Source organism: Amblyomma americanum, chromosome 7, assembly GCF_052857255.1.
Source record: "Amblyomma americanum isolate KBUSLIRL-KWMA chromosome 7, ASM5285725v1, whole genome shotgun sequence".
NCBI lineage: Eukaryota > Metazoa > Arthropoda > Arachnida > Ixodida > Ixodidae > Amblyomma > Amblyomma americanum.
The window spans coordinates 63,701,589-63,729,426 of record NC_135503.1 but is presented as its reverse complement, the minus strand read 5'-3'; the positions used below and the strand labels follow the sequence as shown (position 1 = coordinate 63,729,426).

Here is a 27,838-nt window from a genome sequence, read left to right as displayed (position 1 = left end):
AAGCACATCGTCGGCGATGTGAAGGGAGCGTTGCTTTTCATTGAAGAGCGCAATAGAGACAGCGCAAACTAAAATATACGTGACGAACACTCCTGAAAGAAAAACATGCACTGTCAATTTAAAGCAAATCAGTGGCAGTTTACCATGATATGGTCAAGCAGTGGGACACATTGATAATGGCAGGTTTTCACTGCAAGATAGCAATTAAGTTTGTTTTATACAATTTTCAATGACAAAACAAAATTATAAATCCTTCTTTCTTGGATACTGGAGTGCTCAATCCTTGCAATGTGAGGCAAGGTTTTTCAGTTTCACCATAATCTCATGACATCTTTTGGTCAGTGGTCAGTCCCTTTAACAAGAGAATGAAGATATCGATCAAACCACAAGATGACACACATCACAAAGCTATAAATAATGGTTCCAGTTCACCATGACTGCAACAAAGCAAGGGACTCCATGCTTACTCTGTTCAGCCGAAGGCTTCTTGTACACCTCAAACGCACCAGGCTGTTGGGAGGGGGGCATGGGGGAGGGGGAGAGAGACAGAGAAACTGCATCTCAGCTCTGGCGACAAAACCAAGTGAAACCTTCGAAAGATGAAGCACCCTTAAGCAATTCTCTTTAAAAGCATGACAAAAAGGAGAAGGCCAATCTTATATAGGCCTAGAGGAGTAGACTGCAGTAATGATAGGGCAGTAATGAAGGCAGTGAGGATTGCTTTGTGAAAAGAAGTGAATGCTTAGCCATCTTCCCAGGGCCCCTTAGCAAGAAATGTGGCATTAGAAGCCACACAGGCATACACAAGAGAGGGCATGAAGAGAGGGAGGGGGATGGTTAGGGAATGAAGCTTAGATCACCTGAAGCTGCTGAATTGGACCACTCGTAACCTCGCTGCGCGATTCAGCAAAGTGGTCAAAGTCTGCAAAGTCCAGTGCCCGAGGGATGTCTCCCGTGAAGCTCTTTGTTGCCTGAAAGAGCATGTCCCGATTCTGGCACACACGGCATACGCACAGCAGCACTCGCAACACGGCAAACAAAACAAAGCAACAAAACGTGGTTGACAAAGACCGGTGCTGTCACGCCTGCCAAAGTGGAGGCTGGTTACGTTTAGTGGCGAACTGGCCGTTTCGATGGCCACATCATGGTGCAGCCAGTTTTATGCACACAGAAAAGCCCTCCAATACTACCTTCATAGCTAAAATGGTGACACAAGCGAAAGTGTTTGACGCGCCAGATGTCGCACGCGGCAAAAGTGGTGAGCTGTGCACAATACTTACAGTCCCTGGAGCATCGTCTTCTTTTTCTTCCTAAGAACCATGCCAGAACCAACAACAAACATGTCAGAACCACCACCAACAGCAAAAAAGAAAAAGTCTCGCGTCACTGGCAGTGGTTATATAAGTGAGATAATATTTAGCGGTTGACAGCTCAGCCGCTGCTGGTTGCCACACCTTGAAACCAATAGCTTAGCACAGCCTGGTGGTCAATGACAATAACGCTATGCTACTCCAAGGTGCAACCACCTGAAACATTGAGTTTCAGTGCTGCAGCCCATCTTTCTGACACTGAAGACACCTAGAGCATGTCTTGGATGAACCCGAAGACAAACAGGCTCTGCATTTTCCTGTAATGTTTGCTTCCTTCCTTGCTAAATTTGCTTTTTCAAAGCTTGCAGAACAGCCCCTTTGAAGCAATTCCCACCAAGAAGCAGGACTGCACAGGCCAGGAGACGACCCGGCTTTTTTCAGTTTGAGAACAAAATGCAATTACTGATCAAAAACTCCGGCAACGTACGTTTCCTGGAGAGACCCTTGGAGGAACAGCGGGCGGCGCTCCCAAGTTCTGTGGGTTTGCCTTGCCTGCAATGCATGCGAAAGCAAGAAATATTTGCACACATACCAGGAAAGCTTCCCTTCTCCTAAAAGCGGCAACAAATATGCAGCTTTCAGTACATTTTTTCCCCTCCACTGTACAAGCAACAAAATTTTCTGGCACAAAAGTTACAAATCCTAAACACATACACCACATATGCGCATGGCCTCTGCGACCAAAATTATTGCATGCTGGGAGAGGCGATACTTACCCTCGTCCGCAGCAGCTGTAAACAGAGCGCACAATAAACGCAGGTGTTCATTACCCTGCACCCAGCGTCATGTCATGATTACACATGGTGCCAAAAAGTGCAGCGTTACCGAAGCAAAGAGATGGAATTTCTGAAACCACCAATGCTACTGCGTATGACAGGCAACCTCAGCAGGAACTCGAAATTTGAGCTCTTTTTGACAGCGTTGGAGCCAACCGGCAAACCACAGAGTCTACAAAAGCTGCGCTGCTTTTGAGCATCGCAGGTGAGGATGGCCAGTCTAAGCAAAGCACTACGACTTCAGGCACACAACATCAAGTCCACGGTTCCCTCAACTGAATGGCCTCGCTGAAAAGTGTTTGTATAAATTGTTAAGTGAATACTAAAAAAAAAAACAGAATATAAAACAAGATTTTTGGGTGAGACTTATTGCTTACAGGGCCACACCCCTAGAGTGTGGCCAAACACCAGCTGAGATCCTCCAGGGCCGCGCGCTTTGCACAACTTTGCCCGACTTGCGCTGGAGTCCAAGACAAAAAGTTTGAAAGTACCGCCAAACAGACAGAACCAAGCGTGCGCTGAACAAGAAACCTGAAAGCACTGCCAAACAGACAGAACCAAGCATGCGCTGACCCCACTACATAAAGGTGACATTCAAGTGAGGAAGAGCACGTGGACAACGAAAGATCAAGTTGTGCGGTGGTCCCCTGTTTCCCAGGTCCTTCCACATCCTGACAGGGGACGCAAGGGTGCTGCAACGCAACTGGCAGCACACGCTGCCAACTAAAAATGCATTTCAGAGACAATTGCCGAACGTCGAGGAGGCGACTTCCCAGACACTTTGCCCCACTGTGATCCACAACAGCCGAGTACCAAAAGGACACAGCCCGGTACAATGCCTTCACACCTCTATACAGTAAAACCTCGTTTACCCGGATATCGATAACTCGGAAATTCGGCAAAAATGTGTGTAGTTCAATGGTGTTAAACGCTTGTTACCTTGGCAGCATTTAGCCGCGTATCGCTTAACTCGGACAACCCTGGCGAGAGCTATCGCAACATCCATACTTGGCGGCCCTAGCCCGGACGTTCAAAGACCCCTAACCGACGACGAAGCCGGCGCAGCCGAGGAGAGCCACACAAACTGAAACAAAACGAGAAACGGCCGCAGGACGCAAGAGATGCGATGATGATAGTGAGAGAGCTATCAGTGGCCAGGTGGTGCTAGCCACCACCCAGCGCACTCTTCAAGCATTCAGCAACCACTCAAAGCTGCAAAGGACGACGGGACGGCTTGCTGGGCTTACTTTGTCACCGGGACTACGCGCACGCAGCCGATTCTATGCCGATGCTGCAGCTACATTCTTTTGCGTTGCGAGTGTGTGAAAAGCCGTGTTGTGTGCGGACTCGTGCCTGGTGCGTTAAACTGCTGGTGCGTGCTGTCACTGCTGCCACGTCTACGCCGATGCTGCAGCTGCTTTCTTTGTGTTGAGAGTGTGACAAGCCGCATTGCGTGCGGTCACTGCAGTCATGCAACAAGTCGGCGAAGGTCACTGCGAACCCCTTCAGGCACAGCGGGTTTGTCCGCCCTGACGACTGTGATGCAGATATGCCTCCCGAGGACGCTGAAAGGATGGGTGACGAAGTGACGGATGACAGGAGCTTAAGAGTTTCTCCTAGAAGACCTGCTGATGTCTGGCTTGCCGACTACATTGCTATTGACGATGGTGTTGCTGTTGCTGGCCAGCTGACTGACTATGATATCATATCGGAAGTGCTCGACGTGGAGGAAAATGAGTGTTCTGATGATGACAACAGAGATCAGCTGCCGAGGCTCTCGGCGTTCTAGAGGAATTCTGCATACTAGAATCCCGCGACAGTGAGCGTGCGAACCATCACCTGATGGGGTTGAAAAATATTGTTCTAGCGCAGATTCCGGAGATGAAGCAAACGAAAATAACTCAGTTTTTCAAGCAATAAAGGTACGTTCATGCTACATACATTTTTTTCTCGTTTTCATGGTACATTCGATAATCCGGGATTCGGTTAACTAGGACATTTTTCCCAGTCCCGTGAGATCCGGGTTAACGATGTTTTACTGTACCACCCCACCAACACCAGTACTGAGGAGGTCAAGGAGGCAACGAGGACCATCTCAATGACTCCAGTACAAAAAAGATTTTATGCAAGTGGTTCAACTATTGAACAGAAGTAGACAATCCTGCCATTAAATTTTCCTTTTCTTTTCCTGTTTTTCTTTCCCAAATGAGAGAAGATGTATTGGTAGGTTAATTATCGCTGTGCATATACAATGTGTTGTACTACATGCATAGTACAACAAAGTTTCTGTGGAAGCTGAATAGCTTTACATTGTAGTCATATAGCTGCACTTAGGTGGATGCCAGTGAGTAATTACTCCGTTATTACAAATCAATACACCTTGGGAATTCCCTTAAAAACATTAGAGGAAGATATTGCATCTCTCTGGGAGAGGAGGTGCTTACCCTCGCCTGTAGCAGCTATAAACAGAGTGCGCAATGAACGAAGGTGTTAATTCCCCTGCACCCGGCATTGTGTCATGGTTTAGCGCATGAAGACTCGAAAGTGGCTGGACTATTGAACAGAAGTGCGCAATGCTGCCATTCAATTTTTCTTTTCTTTTTCTGTGTGTCTTTTCCAACTGAAGCAGGATGTATCGGTAGATGCATTACCGACCCAGAAACCACAGGCCATGCGCATACAATGAGTCGGGGACTGGGAGGAATTTTTCATTAACTTTGAAGTGTCTGTGGAAGCTAACAGCTTTCCCTTGTAGCCGTATGGCTGTGCTTGGGTGGATGCTAATGAGTAATTACTCCCTTATTACAAAACAACTCTACCTTGTGGATTCCCTTAAAAACAGAGGAAGACATTGCATCTCTCTGGGAGAAGAGGTACTTACCCTCGCCAGTAGCTGTTATAAACAGAATGCGCAATAAACATGTACATTCATTCCCCAGCACCCAGTGTCGTGTCAAGTTTTAGCGCTCGAAGCGGATGATACAGTAACATGCACCTAATTTCACAGCATGCTGCCTGCAAAAATCGGCAGCCAGTCTTTAGGAACACCGCAGTTTGAATGCTAAGGGCAGACAAAGTTTCTTTCATCTTAATTCACCAAGCAATTGGTAGGTGGTTTGAGACTTGGATTACTGTCGCCGACAGATTTTTTGGGCTCAGTGGGAGCTGGAAAATGGTCCGAATAACCGAACAGTCCGTAAAATCCTTGAAGTGAAAGAAACAACCACTTTACTGCAAAAAACCACCTTTAAAAACTGCAAACACTACCGTCCGCATCCCACCTTGTATCATGGTACCAGACAGTGCAATATGGCCACAGGTCTTGCCGTGAACAAATGCATACACCGCGGAGGCAAACACAGACTGTTTCCATGGGCAGTGACGGTTGTGAAAAAAAGAGCTGGAACCCATGGGAAGAAGCGAGCACCTATGAATGCAGTCCCCCTCATCTGTGCTGCGGGCGTTAGTCGTCTAAGCCGTGGCGGACACTGCTGCAGCTGTCCAGTTCTCAACCCGGTCGCACGCCACCTCGATGACTCCAGTACAAGAATTACTTTATGCAAGTGGCTTGACTACTGCCATTAAATTTTTGTTTTCTTTTCTTTTCCTGTCTTCATTCTCAGACAAAAGAGAATACATTGGTAGATGAATCATCGACTCAGAAACCAAGGGCCATGCGCATACAATGTGTCTCCATAAAGAAAGATACCGAGTCTCTCTGGAAGAGAAGGTACTTACCCTCACCCGTAGCATCTATAAATAGAGCGCGCAATAAACATAGGTGTTCATTACCCTGCACCCAGCATCGCGTCATGTTTTAGTGTTCGAAATGAATGACCCAGTAGCACCACCACAATTTGAATGCTAGGGACAGCCAAAGCGTCTTTCAAATGAATTCACTAAGGAATCTGTGGATGGTCTGAGATTTGGATTACAGTCGCTGACCAATTTTTCAGACTCGCCGGGGCCTGGAAAATGGTCTGAACAATCAAACAGTGCGTAAAATCCGTGAACTAAAATAACATCACCTTTCTGCAAAAAACCAGCTTTAGAAACTGCGAACTCCACTGTACTCCACGTTCCGTTCGCAAGAAATAATATTAGACAGTATCTGAGCCACGATCAAGCTTTCATCATCATGTCCAGACAGATACCAAGATACCAGACAGTGCGATGTGGCCGCAGGTCATGTCATGAACAAATGCATGCACTGTGCGGAGCAAAAACAGTGTTTCCATGGGCAAGGACAGTTGCAAATACCTAGATAGGGAACCATGGGAAGAAGCAAGCACCTTCGAATGCAGCCCCCCACTCCAATCTCCACTGCAGGCCTCAGCTGTTCTAAGCCGTGATGGACGCTGTGCCTGTCCCGTTTTCAATGCAGTAGCATGCATTTTGTAGGCCACCTCGACGGAAACAAAAAGCGTGCCATTATATGAAGCGGCAACGACAAACAAATAGTCAAGCCTGCCAAAGACCATCCAACTGACTCTGTTTAAATGGCAGGAAAGAACCAGTTGCTCGTCACAGCAATGCTCGCTCCTGTCTGTATTAGGCAAAAATAAAATAAAAATAAAAAGAAGAAAGGACCCTTGATTGAAGGACCACCTCCAGAATATTTTTGGTGCTTTTTTCAGACTGAAAAATCGAACTTTTGGACTGCTCTGAGTAGAAAAGATTGGTCACAAATATGCACACCATCCTATGAGATGCATGATAGTTCCACAACGAAGACCAAAACATCGCACAGGTCCAAATTATTAGAGTCCAAAATGTCGGTCAGCTATTGTATTTTGGATTCTGTTGCTTCCCCTAGGATTTCACAGGATGCCACCATTTTAATCTGAATTCTGCTCTCTCTCAACGAAAGTGCTCGAATCAAAACCATCGATCTACAGAGAACAGATGGCATGGAATCTGGATTCTTTTGGATTCAACTGGCTTCACTTGGGTTTGGACTCGCCTGTTCAAACGAAAAGTGCTCACCGAGGCGGTTGAGGTCAAGTGAAGAGCTGCGCGTGTGGTTGCGCTTGGGCCTAGGGGGCGGCGGAGGAGGTGGCTCCTTCTTGGGGGGCAGCTGGCCCTGGGAGCCCACAGGCACCGCACCGCCACCCGCCGTGGCACCCGAGAAGGAGCTGCACATGCACACACACACACACACATGCATTTTCAGGACAAGACCGCCCTTTTCCAGGTGCCTAACTGTATTCAACCAAATCAAATATCTGCTGCGGCAGGTTAACAGGTAAAGAACTCTGGCACTGGGCGCGAGGTCATTGCTTTGATTCCTGCCCAGACATTGATGAACTCCACAGGAGTGAAATTAAAAGTCCTCCACTACAGTGTGGCGCACTGCCCAGGTGCAGCATTGGCATGGGAAAAACAGTTGCTTGAAATAAAGGTTTATGGTTTTATAAGGGTTTAATGTCCCAAAGTGATTCAGGCTATAAGGGTCGCCGAAGTGAAGGGCTCCGGAAATTTCGACCACTTGCAGTTCTTTAACTGGCACCGTGTCAAAATACATTAGCCTGACTGTCACCGGTACACTCACTTGCAAGTGCGGCAAGAAATCCTCTGATTTTTTTCACACTATTCTTGAACAGGATGCCTTGAAAACTAGAATGCTCTAACCACTTTCTAATACTAAACAAGTTTTCGCCAGTTCTTAACTATTATGACTGTTTTGCAAGTATAGCATGAAAAACTCGCAACACCGGAGAACACTCCTGGCATCGATGTTTACAGCGTGATGGGGGAACTACTGAACCAGCTGCCTAGGCAGTCTAGCCCGACTACACGTTTAGGTTGCCAGCACTGTCTCTCACATTCAAAAGCTACAAAAGGCCTGTGCTGAAACAGCATAAAAACCTTGGCAACCTGAAGCTGTCGTGGAGAGTCAAGAGGGCTTGCACAGAGGTGGATGTCACATGTATCAACGACTGTGTCCCAATCACTTATTCTAATACAGTTCTACACGAGATTTTGGTTTATTAAATTCTGGGAGGCAGGCATGTAACATTATTAGCATGCGCCTGATAATACGATCACTGGTAACCTAGTTCACTTCATATGCAGCAGATGCACAACTGCTGTCATGCTGGCCATGTGCTCAAATAAAGTAATTAAAATGATTTCAGAACGGCCGGTAAAGATTTTGCGGACATCAAAATAAAACACACTTCTGTTGCTTCCACATGGCAACTGCAGTCCTGTCAACTCTGAGCAAAGTGCGTGCGATAACTCCAGCAGTTCAGGAAGTTGCGTCTCTGCTCCTTTCATCAAACCGTGCCTGTTGCTAGAACACGATGAAGACATCTTACCTTCGTCTCAGATCCCTCATGTTTGCATGAAGAAGGAAGAAAATTTGCAAAGTTTTCAAATTTTCTGCTATGGATGTGAAGCACGATGGCACATAACCCTACAACGAGCAACACATACATTAGCTAAACACCCTGGAAACTTTTTTAGACTTCTATTCCCTTTCTTTCTTTCGCCCATACTAGCAAGTACATGATAAATAACGACCAAATAAAGCTGAAATTTTAATGCCAACTTGAAGCCAACTTGACATGCATAGGCAAGTTTGCAGAAGTTTTCTAAGTCAAGTTCTGAAAGACGAAGCCTTGCCTCAAATTACTACAATGGCATAACCCAAAGAAAATGCTCATAATGCAGACTGACAGTATCCCACCCCACATTTAACGAACAATGCTCCACTCACTTGGCAGCATTGTCTCCAGAGACCTCAGTCGTGACCACATAGGCCAGTGTCTGCTGAGGAGCTGTAGGCACAGCTGGGCCTGCATAAAGAGGCAGTAGTGTTAGAGGAGAGGGAGTGAAGGGGAATCCAAACAAAGCTCGTCTACATGGAGGAGCGGGTCGAGTGAGCCTTATGCTGAGCAGGGTCATCCAAACACAACCACTCAATACTAGTGAATCACGCATGGACTGATGCACGGGACACACGAAGTTTAGGTGAAGAAACTTGTTCCACAAGCTTTTGAGGGCACACCTGGCAAACTAATAAAGGCAAAATGGTTCAGGTTATTCGGTTTCCAATACAGTGCCAAAAAGAAGTACCAGCTGCAGCCACTACACTTGGCAACAATTTTTTTCGGCAGTGGAGCAGAATAAAGACCCCGCTTGCAGTGATTAGTTTTCTCTTGAAGCATGCTATGTAGTCAATACCAGATATTTAAGGCATATTTCTCATGCAGCTCCCAACCTTGAAAGTCAAGCTCCCAACCTTGAAAGTCAAGCATAAAACAGTTCTCTTGAGAATGACAAATTTGCTAGGCAAGTCTAGTTGCATGAAGCTTTAATAGATGGCACCAGCTGCTCCTGCAATGGAATGAAGTTACTGCAGGAAGAGCAACATGGCAGGCAGCAAAGTGTGTCATGCTCTGGCCAAATTATTTGGAGGAATGACACGGTTACAGGCGCTCTACCCCTGCAGCCTTCGTTTCACTGCCAGGAAAACCTGTCGTCGAGCATACTACAAGCTCTTTCAGCTACAGCACGAGTCCACAGATTGTCAAGACACCTGGGCCCTTCACCCAAATGGTCCTCCGAAGAAATGATCCCTCCAAGCAGCTGCCAATTGGCTGAAGCAGTGAAAGTGGATTTGGGGCTCAGCTGCACAGCAGTGTGTCAGTGGACCAACTATGAAGAGAGCTACTAAAATATGCTCTTTTTTCCTGTATGGCCTTCGACAATGCAAACAGGGCTACTGCATTGACAATACTGGAGGTGCGCCAGTTCTGGAACAACTGCTCCCGGCAACAAAGCAGCTTCAAACACCACTGCTGCTGCGTAGCAGCTACGCTCAAAGTCCCAGCCAAAAATGTCGTAGTTTATGCTAATGAGCGCAATAGTACTTCCAGACATAGATAGTTAAGGTACGAACACAATAGTGTAAAAACATGCGGCACGCTGCTGGCAGCACAATCCTCGCCGCCAAAGGGACGGCCGTACCGGCAGTGAGGAGTATACGGGAAAGCGCCGCTGCGTGAAGCTCCCTCCATACTAATCCGGTTGAGATCCGTGATTCCGCAGGCGCGCGCAGCGGAGCTGGCCTGTAACTTTAGTAGGAGCCAAGTAGTGCCAAGGAGCCAAGAGTTTAGTAGTGGCAGCAAAGACGCTCCCCACATGACTAAGCCGGGCACCCCCATTAGTCTCCCCGCTCTGCAGCAGGTGGCAAGCCGCCGAAAATGGCTCCTCGACCCATTTGCTGCGCGGTATATGAACCCACTGCCATGGCACGTTCCGCAGCAAGCGTACTGCCGGCAGCGGCGCGCTACGCGCGGTTTTCCGCAAGTGTGTTTGTACCTTTAGAATGCAGCACTGAACTTTCCATTGCAACCAAGCGCCAGAATCCCTTTTGCTGTTGCAGTCAATCTATGAGTGCTTCAAAGCTGCTTGAGTGATCACAGCTGGCATATAGGCTCTGCTTTAGGTAAAACACAAGTTTTTACAACACCAAAACAGACATTTTCATTTCAGTTAGGTAAATAGCATCTTTCTCAAGGTCTAGGATTCCAAGACACTGAGAAAATAAAAATGGTGGCAATTCCTCCACACCAATATTTAGTTCGTTTCAAGCAGACCAGCCCACTTTTTGGATTAAAAGGACACCGATAACAGCTCCATACAATTTTTGTTCTTAGTAAAAGTCGATTCCCTGGCTCATTCGGGGTATGCCGACGTTTGCCCGGTAGCAAAAAACCATTTATTACTGAGAAAATTGCACTGAAAAACTTTTTAGTCACTCGATTCAAATTTGCAAAGTCTGCACTAAGGTCTCCATGGCTAAACTGTGTTGATGTTCCACAGTTTGCCCGTGAAATCAGCCAGTGGTGCAGACACTAGTATTCCGTTCATGGGTCTTTTCTGGCTTATAAAAGCTCCATTTTCAGAGAAGGTGGTCCCTCTAAGACTAGAATATGGTAATCTATCGACACACGACAAACGTCCCCTTCAGCTGTGAAAAAAATTAAATTTGTTCCAACTCTAGGTAAGCGACCCGTGCCCTACAATACGTTACTTGTAACCGAACGTGAGCTCACCAGAAAGCCTCTTCAAAATGCTCTTCGGTGCTCCACCAGACCTGCAGTCACCACAAGCATCTAAAAAATACAAGACGATAAATCTTGGTAAGCCCTACTAAGTACTCGGTATTAACATCTGGTGATAAATGTTAACAGGGCAAGCAAGTTCCTGTGCAGTAAATGCAAATGAGGGATGGCATTAAGTCCACGTAAGAGCATACTTTTGCACAACAGTAAAATGTAACCTGTTGTTTAACGCCACCACTGTTCCCTCCAGATTTAATTCGTGAACAACATCCATCTTAACTGCGAAATTTGGACACACAGGAAATGTTTTGCCACATGAAGTTCGGTGGCACCTGGAGCTGCATAAAGAAGAAACGAGCAAGCTTGCACTGAAGTGTACGCATAATTCAGGCTGGAACCAAACACGAACACCATCTAAGAGAAGAACACGATCTTTCTTTTACCTTTTTACATTCAGCTGTATACAGAACAATGTGAGATACAGAAGCGCACAGCAATGTGTCATCCCGCCAGTAACGAAAGCACACACGCACACACAAGCACCAGCATATCCATACCCAGGTGGATAACCCCTGCAAAGATAACCCCACCTGCAGATAAGCCTGCCTTGTCCTGCTCGTTGTAGGGGAGGGCGTGGCCGTCGGGCGACACACGGCGAGCCACAGGATGCAGAATCCTCGGGTCCTGCACGCACGCACACAGTGAGAACAAAAACGGAGAGAGAGAGGATCAAGGTGGGGAGGACCCACAACACTTGCTAACATCTTTCCCCGCCACCTGAAAAAACAAGAGAGGCCTCAGCTGGCTGCTACAGTACAGCAATCAAGCAGGTATACTGTTGCACATACAAGAACCTAAAGAACTTTAACCTTCTTAAGCCAGACAAATAGCACCTTGGTAGTGGTCTCACATTAACACAAATTCCTAGGCAAGTAATGATGATTAAAAGAAAGAGGAGCAGGTCTACTTAAATTTGTAATCATGGCAGAGTTAAACAAACCTTAGGCAAAACACATGCTTTAACTCACCTGCGCTGCCTCGTGTCACAAAAATTTGGAATGATCTTCCCAATCTCAAAACTTGCACCCCTCACTGTAAGGGTTTTCAAATTCATTTACATGCTCCGTACGCCCAACTGTTTATAAGCGCCCACTGGGAACAGCACACTTTGATGTAGTCTATGCACATGTATGTGCCTTGTTTCTGGACCACGTGATCTGTTTTGCGATGTCTAAATTTGACTAAACAATTTGGGCTCCCCTCTAAAAATGTATAACAGTCACCTCACCTTTTCTTTATGTGTGCAGTTCAATGACATCTTAATCATTTTTAATGCAGCTATCCTGGCATATTTTTTCCTGACTTACCCCCGCACTAGCCAAGGCCCGCGAGTAAAAGAAAAAAAAAAGCAGGCAGAAAGAAATGGGAATATTTGCTAGGTTCCAAACTCAATACAAATGCAGCTCTATACAATGCCACTGTTGTGACGGCAATCGAGCGGTAATGCATTCAGCTGTTGAGCCTCTGGTGGCCTCATTTTGATGGAGGCAGAATGGGCAAAAACAAGAAGCGCCACCTGCGTACTATGACTTAGGGCAAGTTAAAGAACCCCAGCTGGTCAAAATCATTCCAGACCCCTACATTACCAAGTGCACCTTAGCCATCATTCTAGTAGAGTCTCACTGATGCGGAAGTACTTAACACCACATAATAGACGTTTTGTAGAATACCGGAGAGTATATAGCAGGGATGTCTACCGTTTCACTGGAAGACGCATGCACACGTGCAGTGACATGGGTGGGGCCAAGAAGCGCACTGCGCAAGAGCAGCCGGCGTCTGGTAAACCAGTGTACATCTCCGCTAATAAGTCTTTGGTATTCTAAAATGCCTAATGTAACTTAACGTTGATGAACAGGAGCTAGTGCGAGATCATATTTTTAGGCTTGTTGTGTTCAGCAGCTATTTTCTTATCCAACAAGAACTCAAAATGCTGTGTTCGAAAGCCATTCTTCCCTTCGCTAAAGAAATTGGTGGCATTACAAACTATAAGTAAAGAGCGCATCTATGTAAAGTAATGATAAAAGCAATGATACACTGAAAAACTGGCAGCTGGTTATGGCAAATGTAAAAATGCTCCATTCTTTCTACTCTTGCAGGGCTACACTGCTACTCTACTTTGAACAGGTGCCCGTAAAAGAGGCAGTTAAAAGGTTTAAAATGGTCACAAGTGCTTCTAAAAGTATGCTTCCTTGTTGATAAATCAATGACATCAACTTAGCCAAAGTTTTTGCGTCACGAAACAAGTTTAAATGCAACAGTCCAATCTGCACAAAAGTTGCATCGGGGAACCGAATTTCCTGATGCACCTGTCATAACATACGAGCACTTTTATCAGCTATTTTTGAAGTTTCCACAGGATATTAGTTTGTTAAATTACCCTGCTCCGCAAAGCTGTGAGAGCCACCTCTGGGCAGCAAATAACACGACACACAAATCACATACAAATGCCTACTGTCTTTATCACAATGCATGCAAGCACACGATGCCCTAGCCAAGCAAAGTCCAGCCAAAACTGTTTCCCTGCAGAGCCTGCCAACATGCATTCAAGCATTCCCATCAATGCTAGCACTATTTGAAACTCCACCACTACAGTACGGTGTCTCATTATATAACTTGGCAGGAACAGGGGAAAAATAAATGGCACTCTAAGGTGCTTCATTGTCTCTGTCACCTACACCATATTGCAACGATTCTTAGCACCCCTCCGTTTCACCGTAAACTGCAAAACCTATTCGCCGTTTTACGGTTAGCTTCAAATCTTAGTACCACCCCCACTCACCACAACCACATTTAAAACCATGGCTGTGAAAAAAGAAAACAAGGGATGCTCACATTCATGTAAATGTGACAAGCTGTTGGATACAGGGATGTTTCACATTAAGCATAAATGAACACAAAGTGTTTGCAGAACTACAGGCATAACAGACAACAGCACAATGCAACACAATGAAAATAATCTCACCTATCACCTCAAATGAAAAAAAAAAAAAACGAAAAATAACGGAAGCAAACTTGGCCACTATCTAGAAAGCAGTTCCCCGGCTCGATCACAGCCACAGCAGACTAACAATTAAAATACTTTCGAGTGCACTGCTCCGCATTGTCTTTCTTCGGGCGAGTGAAAAAGAAATGGTGGAGAACTTAGCTGCACAATTCTCATGGTTTGGCATAAGGGCTTCTTTACATTAAACAGCTTCTATTAAGGTTCGCTGAAGATAAATACTGCTACAAGAAATGCGCAGGTTGGATCTATCCTTCTTTTGTGTCCTCTCTCTACAGGTGTAGCTGTTGCAGCTTGAGAGAGCTGTAGCTTGAGAGTTGTTGCAGCTTGTTGCATCCTGCAATGTGCTCAAATCTGTTTGTTTTAGTGTTGGTGTCTCTCAAAAAAAGCAATCTACTATCATATACAGGTAGACCAATTTAACAGGCAACACCTGAGAGATATTCAAGACAACACCTGAGCTCAAGTTCAGCAAACACCTGGTGGTTGAGTGCGGTACAGTAGTACAGTAGTAGTAGTATAGTAGTAGTACAGTAGTAGTACAGTAGTGCCCAGTTAATACGGACTCGAATTATGACCAGACCAAACCTTTACAATGTACGTATTTTCCCCTTGTTTACATGGAAACTTGCTGTCCAGACAAAAGACAAAAGGTGAAAATGCACAGAACGAACTGGGGCCCATGCATTCTTGCTGCGGTGATATGACAGTAATCGGAACAAAAGCTTGGCTACTCCAATCAAATGTTTCCTCAGCAGTGTTTTGAATGCAGAGCACCAATGGAAGGCAGTGCAAAGGTGCAAGTGCTTTAGTGACGGCATTTTTGTTTTATTTTGGGGTTTTATGCATGACAGTGGTAAAGTGCACAGTCGATGTGCCTTTAAATTTGGCGTATTTCATGAATGGCTGTGAAAGAAGCTCTCTCTGCAGCCTCCAAGACATTGAATGACGCGTTCCGCGGCTATCAACCGGCTGGGTGCAGATGTGTACTACTAGTTCGCGTGATGTGTTCTGAACAGTCCATGGAACAGTCAGGGATACGTCCTCACCCCATAAGATGCCATTGCATGCATTGCGGACACTAGCAGCTTCGAACCGTACTACATGAGGATAATGACGACCAGTAAACTGCACTTGGAACTCCCAAGATTGTCTAATTTTCCTTTCACTGCCAACCACTATGCACAGAATCAACGAGACCTTAGTGACCAGTAAATAAGTGTATTTTAATACTTTTGTTTTCAATTTCTTCACAATTTGATATTGCAGACTCGCTTTAAGGACAGTTTTGCTTCAGAACCAAAGTGTCTATATTAACAAGGCACGACTGTGTATATACTACAACTATCAGCTACCATAAATTTGTACTAATTGTTAGATACGCTTCTTACTCCAGCCATATTTTTAACATTTCTGAGGTCTGAACATCCTCACCTTCAGTTTTTTTTTTTAAGTTAACACAGCACACACTCTTGCATGCTGTCACTGTCACAGTGCACTTTACACTGGTGCCCTGATATGTCCTCTCATAACTGCTGTATTAGCTCTTCACATGACTAATCTGAGATGTGTGGACACTCATAAATATGCACACCCAACTGCAAAGATACGTATCAAAGTAAGCAAAGTGCACTCTCCTCTTCTAACTGCCTTCACATCTGCCCTGGCAGAATTCAGCAGCTGTAACGCGCTCATGTGTGACTGTATCAGTGATATATTCAACTGCATGCATACAACCCAGGCAAGACATCTACAAAGTTAGGCCTAACAAGGTATATTCTCTCTACTTCTGTCCGCAACTACGCATAAATCCATTTTGTCCCTGAAATCAGCCAAGTTTGCTCCACAAAAGAACAACAAGAAAAAAAAAAGAACACACACTGAATTATACTTGCATTTGCAACATCGCACAAGCAAGCCACATCACATGGTGGCCAAAGATAAGATAATGCCGATAAGAAGCACAGAAGAAGCAGCAACCTGTTCAACAGAGGCCGTGGAGAAATCGAAATTCACCGGCTTCATGCTGGGAGACGACACAGTGCTAGTAGGGGAGTCGCTGAACTTGGTCCACTGTCGGAGGGGGTTTGGGAGGGGGTGGGGGGTGGGAAGGGTTGAAGTAAGCACCGGTTCTGGCAGCCATGCTTGTCAAATCGCAACAAGCGCCACACAACTGCAGCTGGGTGCAGTTAATATGTGCTACCATACCAACCACACTGCCATTGATGAACACGAGTTTAAATGCTTCCCCTGCTTAGACTACTGCTAGTTTGTGCTCAGCATCAGATGGCTGCATATGGTGGCAGATTGAGATAGAACAGGAATTTGATGTCTATGCTTTGCTAGTCCATTTTGAACCAGTCAAGACATGAAGCACCTCTGCTCTAGACTTAATATGCTACTCCCCACAAGAAAAAGCCCTTGTGCAATCTGCTGCAATGAGAAACATCCACCAAATGAGGAAATGGTACACTGCCGAATTTTTGCACTCCTGGCTTAGCAGTGATACAAACAGCAAATCATTTCACTTATCTTGGTCAAAGCAGGCAACTAACATAACTAAGCCTGGTAGCATATCAACCCCGCCCCAAAATGCCTTTTTGAACACGAAGTACTACAGCAAATGAGCTGGCAGTTTAAGCAGGAGAAGCATTCATACCTGCCTGCATTACCAAAGCCAGCATTCAGTGCACTATGGCGACAATGCAGACTGAGACGCTGCTAAGGAAACTGATGATGCATAGTTCCCTCAAACAAACCGTGAGCTCCGATTGCATACCAGCAGCATTAAAATGCGCAATTGCATTGCTCTTTCAACATCTGAGAGGCATTCCACAGAATTTAACAGTTTCCAATGCTCGGCAACAACTTTTCTTGGCAAGGAAGGGTAGGCTACAGGGGCGGAGCATCCCTAACTGCATCACTCCACTAAATAGTAGTTCGGCTGCATGATGATGCACGTGGCCGCCTGGTATGTTGCTTTTTCGGCAGCAGCTTCATTCCGTCGTTGGTGTAGCTGGCAAGCTTCTTCTAACATGCCTAGCAAATTTGATGCAATCATGAAAAATTTTCTTCCCCGACTTTCCAGCGTTGAAATTTGGCAGCTTTGTTAGAAGTATGCTTGAATATCGAATAATGACAATACAGTACCATGTTTTAAGAGAAAACCAACTGCCAGCGGGGACTACATTCCGCTGCATAGGAAGAGGGCGCGTTTTGGCTCTGTAGCTCCCGCTCCATTGCCAGAAGAAGTTGTCACAAAGTACAGGCTGTTCTCTATTGGTGAATTCCAATCGCAGGCCTGGAGCGGTCTGCACGCTCTCTGACAGAGCGCCTGAATCCGGCGCAGAGCGCGCGACCTGAAATTGCGATTGGAGTACACTTGCTCTGGCCAGAGCATGCAGGCCAGAGCATGTAGGGCGCTGCTATCGCTGGTGAAAAAGAACGCTACGCAAACTTCCGGTCGGATCCGCCGATTTCGGCGGAGCAATCTCGGCTCGGCAACCGCTCCCCGTCTACGATTGGAAGACGCGATCCGTCCCTCGGATCTGCGTTTGGAATACAGTTGCTCCGAAAAGAGCAGAAAACGTTGCTCCCGAAGTGCTCCAACTCTGCGATTGGAAGTCACCATATGACATACAGTACTTAGTTCCTTGCTGCCATATACAGGCTCCTTTACTGCTCTCAGTTCCAGAGCTTGTGAAACCTGTAGCACACTCTGTACATGCCTGCTTCTGCACGAAAGTTAAGACAAAACCCAGAACACACAACTGGGTAGCAAGCAGCAGTCCAATTAATGCAGACATGAGGGGCAAAAAAAGAAGTAAGAAAAAAGGGAGGAGAAAACACCCAGACCAAACTGTGCAGGCCACCAAATTTTGTACATACAATTGTCAACTGCTAGTGAAATCTTTTCTAACAACAGTTTTCCAAAGGCAATTTTATATTGACAGAAATAACAATGATTGAAACTGACCCCTTGGGGGCAGTCTGCCTCTTTGCCTTGTTGCCCCTAGTGCACTAGAAGCTGCATGCCTGCGGGGCCAGCTCTACACAACGCTGTGGCCAATGACTGCTCATTACACTAAAACCTCGTTAATTTTGCCTTCAAGGCAGTGGAAAAAACAGTTCAATTATTTGAATGTCGAATTATCGAAGGCCCAATAAACGAGGTTTTACTGTAGCAGTGCTGCCCGTCATACATTTTCGGTTTTGGATTGGAGGGTGGCTTCCAACCCGGTACTGGTTTCCCGGTGAAGAAAGTATCAATGCATGTCTCGAAAACTGACTTCAGTGCCATTCCTGAGATGCCTTTAGTCCGAATTAACCGGTGCGTGCAATTTCACTCCAAATTAACGAGTTGTGGTGCCACTGAACTATGCGCATTTTTGACTGGAGGGAGCAGGGAGGCCAAATTATCCGAATTAACGGGGCCAAATTAACGATGTTTGACTGTACATCTATTTCTAGCTGAGTATTAACAGCTTACTGTCAGTGTAGACGTGCAACTCGCTGCACTCATTTGGCCTTCTATCTTCACCGCCCCACTCTCATAGGCACCTGCTGGTAAACACCGAGGGAATCCAGGTTCGTCGAACCAACCAAAAAATAGCCTCGTTTATACTAAACGTAAACGCACTGTGAACGACTGAACAACTTAGTATGAGTCAGTTTCAGTGAACACCTACAGGCAAGCGCCATTAATCTGCCTTTTTCACAACATGGCTGTCTCGTGCATGCGTGCGCCTTTCCTATTCTGCCCTCTCCTGAGGTTCGCAGGTTGAAATCAAACCACCAGCTTCTAATCCGCATGCACAGTTTGTGCTAGTGACAGGTGCAAGCAAAAGATGGCGACAGCTGTCAAGCACACACATGCCTCTTTGCCTGCACAGTTGGCTGTTCGTGAAAAAGGACTGCACCTTTGTTGCCCACGTGCGTTTGCTTTTAACTACTGGGTAAAAGACGAATTTTTGCTTCCCCAGAGGGTGCCGCATCTTGTAAAAAATGGCAGATTCATGGTACAGACTTCTGGCAGCATGGCTACTGCCTTTGCAACTCATACACACTACCACTGAAGCCTCGAAAATTTTTGGTTTCAGAGCAAGGATTATGGACAGAATGTGAGCTAAATGATCACAACAGGAAAACAAGAAAACAAAGCCTGCATAGCATCACCCTAACTTACACACACTTCAAGGTCACTGGAAGTTTGCCGCTGTAGTAGAGCAACTAATGGCGCATTCCAATCAGCGATCCAAAGCATGTTTCCTTGCTCTGCGAACCGAAAAGCATGCTTCAATGGGCAACATTGATCCAAACCCAGAGTTCTTATTTGCAGCGATGAATTTTGTTATCCTTTGTGGATTCAGGGCTCTGCTCCTGATTGCCAATTGCAATACGCCATAAAACAATTACTCAAGTTAATAAAAATATAACAACAATTAGTAGCACAATACACACCACTCCAAAACATCATGCACTGGCATAGCAACATTTGCAAACACTGACTGCCACTGAACTTGCATCTCGGCTAACTAGCAGTACCAACTCTAAAAGAAGTGAGAATACACATGCAGCATGCAGCTTTCTCGTTCGCAATGGAAGCTGGTGAAAGAGAGAGAGAGAGAGTGAGGGGGGCAGGCAGAAATCCTGGCTCACTTCTTTGTTCTGTGGGGAGAGGGGCTCCTTTGAAGGAGGCGGTGTGTGGCCCTTGGGGCTGGCCACACGCACAGGCTGGGTGACCGGGGGATGCGGTGGCATCTGGTAGGCGGCTGCATCCACCACTGTGCACAGGGCAAGAGGGAGAGTAAAATTAAAGGAGCCAGACAGATCTCTGGAGCTACATACAGGCACTACGCCTTTTGTTTCTGGAGCTTCGCTCAATGTGAAGTGCCCAGAATCAATGGCTTAAGCACAACTCAGCCACCCGGTAAATTGTGAAACCTTTTCGGCTTAGCACGCCGGGGACTGACCCAAAAATGTTTCACATTTCTGAACAATGCATGCAAACCCAAGCAATAAGATCAGTGCAACAGTAAAGTACCAGTGATGCAAAGAAACATTCATTTCCGAGAACCTACCTAACTGCCTGCATTCTTTCCACTGCACACCTGACACGAGTCCATATACAGTAGAACCCCGCTGTTACGTTTGCTGCGTTTTCCCGGCTGTTATGTCGTTATCGTCCGGTCCCGGCATAGCTCCCATAGGATCCAATGTATTGGGTACCCCGCTGTTACGTTGTAGCTGTGAAAACGTTCCCGCATGATACGTCGCAACCTGGCACCCCGAACCCGGCCGGGCAACGCACGCCAACCGCCATTTTGACGAGTCTTGGCCAGGCTTGGCTACGGAATTGGCAACCAGACCACGGCCTCCGAGATCACCCCCTTGCACGCGCGTGGGTAATCTCGGAGGCCATAAAAAGCCGCACGCGAGTTGGAGAGATTGCCACTAGATGGCCACTGCCTCGTCAGCCGAAGCGAGTAAAACCCGCGGGCCCGCAGCAATTCAGTCTTTCTTGTTTGTGCGGTTCAACCCATCCGAGTCGTCCGTGTCCTTCCGTCAACAGCTACGCTGCCTACGCCTCGTCAGGCCTCGCTAATCCAGTCTTTCTTGTTTGTGCGGTTCAACCCATCCGAGTCGTCCGTGTCCTCCCGTCAACACCTACGCTGCCTACGCCTCGTCGGGCCTCGCTAACACCGCGAGCGATTTGTCGTCCTTTGATGGCGTCGCACAAGCGCAAGGCGCTTTCCCTCGAGGAAAAGCTGGATGTTCTCAACGCAGTCAACAGGCAGCCAGCGCGGAAAAGAGTCGACATCGCCAAGGATCTTGGTCTGCCACCCTCGACGCTTAACAGCATCGTCTAGAAGCGTGCCGAGATACAAGGGAATGCCGCGCTCTTCGGCCCGAAAGCTAAGCAGGCTCGTGGCGCCAAGTATGGAAACCTCGACGAGTCGCTTCTTACTTGGTTTAAACAAGCTCGCGCTGCCGGTGTTAACTTCGACGGCAGCATTTTGCGCGAGAAGGCGATGGAAATAGCCGACCGACTGGGCATCAGTGACTTTGCGGCATCAAATGGCTGGATCGACCGTTTCTGGAAGAGGCACGGCATCGCGTATGAGACTGTATCCGGGGAAGCAGCAAGTGTAAACTTGGAAACAGTCGATGATTGGAAGGCCACACTATCTGCCATAATTGAGGGGTATGAGACTCGTGACATTTACAATGCCGACGAAACGGGTCTTTTCTTTCGGGTACAGCCATCCAAGTCGTTAAGCCTGAAGGGCGAAGCATGCCACGGAGGCAAATGCAGCAAAGGACGATTGACGGTGCTCCTTTGCTGCAACATAGATGGCTCGGACAAGCTGAAGCCATGGGTAATCAGAAAATACCGAAACCCACGGTGCTTAAAGAACATTTGCCTGCTGCCATGTCGCTATAGAAGCAACAGTCGTGCATGGATGACGGGTTCTTTGTTCGAAGAATTTCTTCGTTACTTCGACAACAAGATGGGCTCCCAGTGCAGGAGTGTTGTCCTTTTTCTGGACAATTGTGCTGCCCACCCGAGAGACCCGTCGTTTCTTCGGAACGTTAAGCTTGTTTTTTTTCCTGCAAACACTACAAGCCACTTGCAGCCGTTGGATGCCGGCGTCATAAAGAACTTAAAGCACTCGTACAGGAAGTCCATAGTAAAGCGCTGTCTGGCGCGTATTGATCGCGGACAGCAGCCTACGATCGTTTCAATACTGGACGCTATGCACTACGTCGCTTCAGCGTGGACTGCAGTGAGCGCGTCAACTGCACAGCACTGCTTCGCGCGGTGTGGCTTTCGCATGGACGGCGGAGAGGAAACTGCCACGGAAGCTGAAGAGACGAAAGCAGCCTCTCATGATCAAGAGCTGAGTGAAGCTTTGAATGCTCTGGGTGCCACGGGAGTCACGTATGACGACTACGTCGCCGTGGATGCTGCTGTCGTGACGTCCGAGTGTCAGAGTATCGCCGAGATCATTGCAGACTCGGTCGCGAGTGAAGCCTCAGACTGTGATGACGACGAGGAGCACGAGCCGCATGATTCCGGGGAGTTGGCGGACCCGAGCCTTGAAGAAGCCGTCGCGGCTCTGGACCTCCTCCGCAGGTACGTCGCACCTCAAAGCGACGCTGAGAGCAATGCGGCTTTCCAGGCCATCGAGAAACGCGTGGTGTTTTCCAGCGAGCGGAAAAAACGGCAATCGACCATTCTCGATTTTTTAAAGACCTAAGCTCACTTGATGTCGAAATAAATTGTTTCAAGGCAAAGCTGCACTGCTTTCATTAATTTTCGGACCTTTCCTCATTGTTGCGTTTTCCCGGCTGTTATGTTTTTTTTTCGCGGTCCGGTGAAAAAACGTATGAACGGGGTTCCATTGTAATCCGTCTGCCCACATACTTCACATTGCTGTTTGTGATGAGAAGCTAGAAACATTAATGAAATACACTGCAGCCTTTTGCCAATGCACCTCTTTCATCCCCATTACAGTCGAGTCCACTTATAACAATACTCAAGTGCCAAGAAAATGTCATTGTTATAACCAATAATTGTTATAACCGGGTTTGCCAAAAACTACAGTTACGATAAGGTTCACATTTTAATCAAGCAGAAAAAAAGTTGTCCACTAGTTAAGAGAAAAACCATAGTGCGTGAGCTTCGCTTGCTTCACAGAAAGCTCACTAGCATTTGTCTCGAGAGCAGCATCTAATTGCTCGACATGCTGAAGTGGAAGGCCCTTGAAAAAAACGAAGTCCCAGCGGGACTGAATCATCTGCAGGGCCTCCTGTGACGACACCACTTGGAGAGACTGATCTGCAGTGTCATCATCGGCGTCGTCATCGCTGTTGTTGTCCGCCGCTCGCACATTTGCCACGATTGCCTCGTCAGTGAGGTTCTCAGACATTTCCACTTTATCACCTGCATGCAGAAACTCGTCCAGTCCCAACGTGTCGTCGCAGAGCGCAGACCACAGTTCCAGCATCCCTTCATTGGTCGGAACTACGCAAGCATCACCTGCGGCAGTCGTGCGATCCTGAACGAAGCCTTGACGAGAAAGCAGTACAGCACAGGCACTGCACCCAAGCCACAGGCACTCACGATGCATATAAACACTGCAACACACGTCTGCACACTGCCGCCACTTACGCCACACAAAGAGACCATTGCTCGGGATCCCTTTCTTTATGCGGTCGGTCCACCAAGCACGGACGCGACCATGCAGAGCACGGAGGGGAGGAAAGGGTAGAGAAACGGAGTGCTCTCCTCTCTTTCTATCATGGGTGCAGTCCACTCGTCTTGAGGGGTGGAAGGGTACCGTGCAGAGCGAAATGCGGTTGGCATGCTCGCGGACGCTTGCATTTTCGTGTGAATCACGGGTTTTTTTATTTTGAAGCTGGGTCATAGTAGCCGGTTTTAATTGTTATAACCGTTAATGTGGCAACCCGTCACTGTAGTAAACGGCTTTTTACTACTGGATACATGGTAAATTTGACGCTGCCACGGCTGTTCGTTGTTATAGCCGATATAATGTAACAACCGGTATCATTATAAGTGGGCTCGACTGTACTTCTATTCTGTTAAACATACCATATAAACTTGCGTAATGAACCCACTTTTTTTCCAGAAAAGGTGACATCAGTTTGGGGGGTGGGTTCATTACGTGGGAAAAGAAAAGTCGAGACTTCATATTATACCTCCGTCTGGTACATCCGTCCGTCAACAACAAACGCACGTGGTCAGATGTGTTCGTGCTGTGCTGCTGGTGTTTAACATCGCTCACTTTGATGTGATCCTGATCCGGCAATTTTGTGGCAGCCCGCAGCACTGGCCAATTGTGGTGTGGCGAGATAACGCGAACGTGCTGAACACCAGCCCTGAAGGTCAGGCACGCGTTTTTCATGCGAGGTTAAAAAAACACACAGGATGTTGATGAGTGTGTAATGGGAATGTTTCAGCCTTAGCTTACAGCACACGTCTTGGCTCTGTCAAGTTCGCGGAGAGCAACGCGCCCACTCTCCCGCACCACTCTGGGAGGAGCTCCCCTCAAAAGATAAACATGTGGTGATATCATCCCCAGTGGGCAGCACCTTGGCGCGCTGCCAAGGTCTACCCTGTGCTCCATGGCGCTGTGCACACGCACACGTGCGCGTGCCCCTATTTTCTTTCCTTTACCCCTCTTTCAGGAGTTATTTAAAAGATAAACAAACAAGTGGCAATATGGGTGGGGGACGCACGAAAACTGAAGAACCCCCCCTACAAAAAAAAAGTTCATTATGCAAGTGGGTTCATTACGCGAGCAATGAACCTCAAGCTACCTTGAACACCTACAGCCAAGGTTAATCTCTCCATCCATCTCAAAAACAACTGCACCATAAACAGGGCAGTTTCACTGCTTAAACAGTGTCAATTTCCATCAATACACAATTTATGTAAACACACGTAATGGCAATTATGCTTTCATTGATTGCACTGGTGGCGGTGACAAACAGACACAAGTGGCGAAGTGCCGTTCATCTCCGATTTGGAAAAAACATGCAGTGAGACGAAGAGCGCAGGAAGGGGCAAACGCCGCTTCTCACCGTCGGGACCCTTGGGAGGGGCTAGCCGGGGCACCAGGCAGGGTGGCAGGGTATCTGGTAGCTCGATGCTGTTGCGGCGCAGCACCACCAGGTGCATGGCGGTGCAGAACTCCTCAATGCTCAGGGCACCATCTTTGTCCACGTCCGACAGTTGCCTACGCCATCGCAAAGACAAGAGACGCATGAGCCATGCAAAACAACCTCTGGGCACACACAGTTCAATATACCTATATCAAACATTACGGATAAACTGCCCTTCCTGCAAAGTACTAACGGTCACTACAAGGTAATGCCAGAGGTTTATGAGGGGTGTGATACCACGCAACCTCGTTAATATGTACTCGGTGGGAACATACTTGCAGTGTGAATGCAATCATGACGAATCCGAGAGTTCGCCATCAGTGAAACTGTCACACAGCCAAGTTTAGTGATACTTTCACGAAGTGCACTTCCCTTGAACGAATGACACTTTAGGAGCGCACCGTCACATGGCAAAAGGAAGTGTCATTTGGAAATGATAGCAGTGGCGATGGCTGTTGCACCACCTTTGAGAAATTAATTTGCTTTCGCATAAATACCCAGAAAATACAATTTTATTGCAAATCTAATTACTCTGAGTTAGTTTTCACTTTTGTTAACTATAAACAGCATCTCGATCCGAGACAAGTAATATCCCTGCTACACAGCGTTTAAAATGCCCTCTAACTGAATGTCTTTCGACATGACTGCCGCCTTGTGCTGTTAAACGAATTTTTTATCAGTATTCGGTTGAGACACATTCCGGTCAATGGAGCTCCGCGAAGACATTAGAGATTTTGGGATGCCTCCGAAACTTGAACACAGCCCGCATTACCCGCAATGACCAACAGCCGTCGCCATTGCTCGTCCTATCCGCAGCAACGCCGAACTGCTTCGGTTCTGAGGATGTTGACTTTCATATGTGTTGCTAGGTTTTTTCTGCTTCTTTTTTAGCAAATATTTTGTGTACATGCTAAATTAGTGCTTGAAGATCATAGTGCACCACTGAACATAAGCGCGAAATTTCGCCAGGGATGCACCGATGAGAACGACTGCACTCCAGTACTCTTGTTTACATCGCTGTGTACTAACTGCTAGTGCTCGTTTGCATGACATAAAATGCAAGCTGCGCATTAGTTATGTTAGATAATCTCATTTTTGTATCAATTGTACCTTTGCTTGTTTACACAGGAAGCGCCAATGCAACCGTGCGCCTAGGTAGCTGGGTTGCTGACATCACATAGGCCTGGCGCCTCTTGCTAATCGTCCCTGCTTTCTCCAATGAGACGAATACTCCATTTTGAATCATTTTGTCCAGAAGCATGCTCGATGACCATTTGCTTAAAGTGAAACAGCCTTATTTGTTATCCACAAGCAACGGTGACGACTGCTGCTAGCTGCCTGAAGCACTGGGCGGCAGTTTGGGCCCCGCCGGTGCTTCCCGTTCAGTGCATATGCGTCCTGTAACATACTGTATTTACATGATTGTAAGTTGACCCATTTTTTTAAATTTGAAAAATCCGAGGTGGGGCGACTTACAATCGATACCAAATCATGACACCCTAAATAAAGGTGAGACAAATGAGATATCAGGCATGCTATCATGTGGCTGCATTTCTGCTGGGCAGCTCCGTCGCATCACTCTTGGTGCTGGCCTTGAGCAGCTGCTATGTCAATGCGCAGAACCGGCATGCGGCGACCGATGGTGGCTGTCAATAAGCAGCAAGCCGGCACCCCTCCACTACCCACACGTCGCTGCTGATTGTGGCTACTGACAAGCGGCGGTGGCCCGATAAAGCATTCACTTTCTACTCTTTCTTTTTACTTTCAACTGCGCACTCGGTGCTCAAGGGAGCATCAATAGTAGATGGAAGAGACGCTGCTTCAATCGCGGCGGTACCACCACTCGGGACGGCAGTGGCACCGGGGAGTGTCAGCAGCCAATGGAAGAGCCGACGCCGCTCATGCGTAGTTTCTTTTTTGCTCTGACATGTTTGACTACTGTAGGCCGCGTTTCACGAGTTTTAGTGCAGTGCTTCGTCAGTCATTTGTGCCCCGGGTCCGGTAAGAAACTGGAGCTCGTTCACGGCTACATTCAAGATGGCTGTCATTCTTTACGACGGAAGAAACTAACAACTGCGCGCCGGGCCGCAAGTTCGACGTTCGCAACGGGTGATACATGTGTGGCAGCTGCAGGGAGAAAATTTTCAGCTGTTCCATGCGATGTCGTGATGTGGCTGTTTGCGAAGTGCAAGATTTCGCTGCACGGCGACGTCAGAATGACGTGCTGTGGGACCACAGCAGCGATCACGACAGCAGCGCTAGTGAGGACGATGGCGCAAGTGTGGACGAGTAGTGCAGTGATCAATACATTTATCGTTTTGGAATGTGCTCATGGGCACGCCCATGCACGGCAGCCGATAGCGGCTGACGATAAGCGGCGGCTGCCGGATAATGCTATCATGTTCTATTGAAGGCCAAATTTTAACGACCTACATTTTTTTTTTCTGAAATGCGATGTGGAGGGGTCGACTTACATTCGTGTAAACACAGCAAGCAATAGTCAATTTCAGGTCACTTCTGTCAAAGCTACACTTTGTCCATTTACATTTGCTAAAACTTATGAATTCGCACTCCACAATCGTCGTAATTGCACACACGAACCCTGCAGACTTATTAGGCCTATCGCGGAAGGGGGGTTGTCGTCACTTGCAGAGCGAGAGTAGCTGTTCAAGTGAGCGCATTATTTTTAGTTGCTGATGATTTAAAACAAGCTCATTAAAAGGCGCAATCAAAAATATAAGAAGGAGATTCTAGGACCTTTTAATCCTCAAAACAAATTTTTTAATGCCAAAGAATTGCTGTTATTAAGAATACACACTTGCCTTGCCGGACGAAGTGGAGTGAGTTCGCCACTCACTACGGGAAAGT

The 27,838-nt window shown here is 47.0% G+C and overlaps 1 protein-coding gene across 21 annotated transcripts in view; it reads right to left on the bottom strand.

Annotated features, from left to right (window-relative positions):
* Positions 1–27,838, bottom strand: part of Reps (RALBP1 associated Eps domain containing) — a 54,101-nt gene that overhangs the window by 11,441 nt on the left and 14,822 nt on the right. For 5 of the 21 annotated variants that reach the window (XM_077632394.1, XM_077632393.1, XM_077632391.1 and 2 more), the window contains 13 exons: positions 24,890–25,044; positions 19,940–20,064; positions 16,262–16,354; positions 11,811–11,904; positions 11,212–11,271; positions 8,868–8,946; positions 7,133–7,281; positions 5,885–5,899; positions 2,087–2,101; positions 1,798–1,862; positions 1,281–1,310; positions 861–971; positions 468–510 (listed from right to left, as the gene is read on the bottom strand). In XM_077632394.1, the coding sequence (XP_077488520.1) occupies positions 468–510; positions 861–971; positions 1,281–1,310; positions 1,798–1,862; positions 2,087–2,101; positions 5,885–5,899; positions 7,133–7,281; positions 8,868–8,946; positions 11,212–11,271; positions 11,811–11,904; positions 16,262–16,354; positions 19,940–20,064; positions 24,890–25,044 (1,034 nt within the window). The remainder of the gene's footprint in view (positions 1–467; positions 511–860; positions 972–1,280; positions 1,311–1,797; positions 1,863–2,086; positions 2,102–5,884; positions 5,900–7,132; positions 7,282–8,867; positions 8,947–11,211; positions 11,272–11,810; positions 11,905–16,261; positions 16,355–19,939; positions 20,065–24,889; positions 25,045–27,838) is intronic. The other 16 variants (XM_077632405.1, XM_077632399.1, XM_077632402.1 and 13 more) reach the window with 7 other exon arrangements.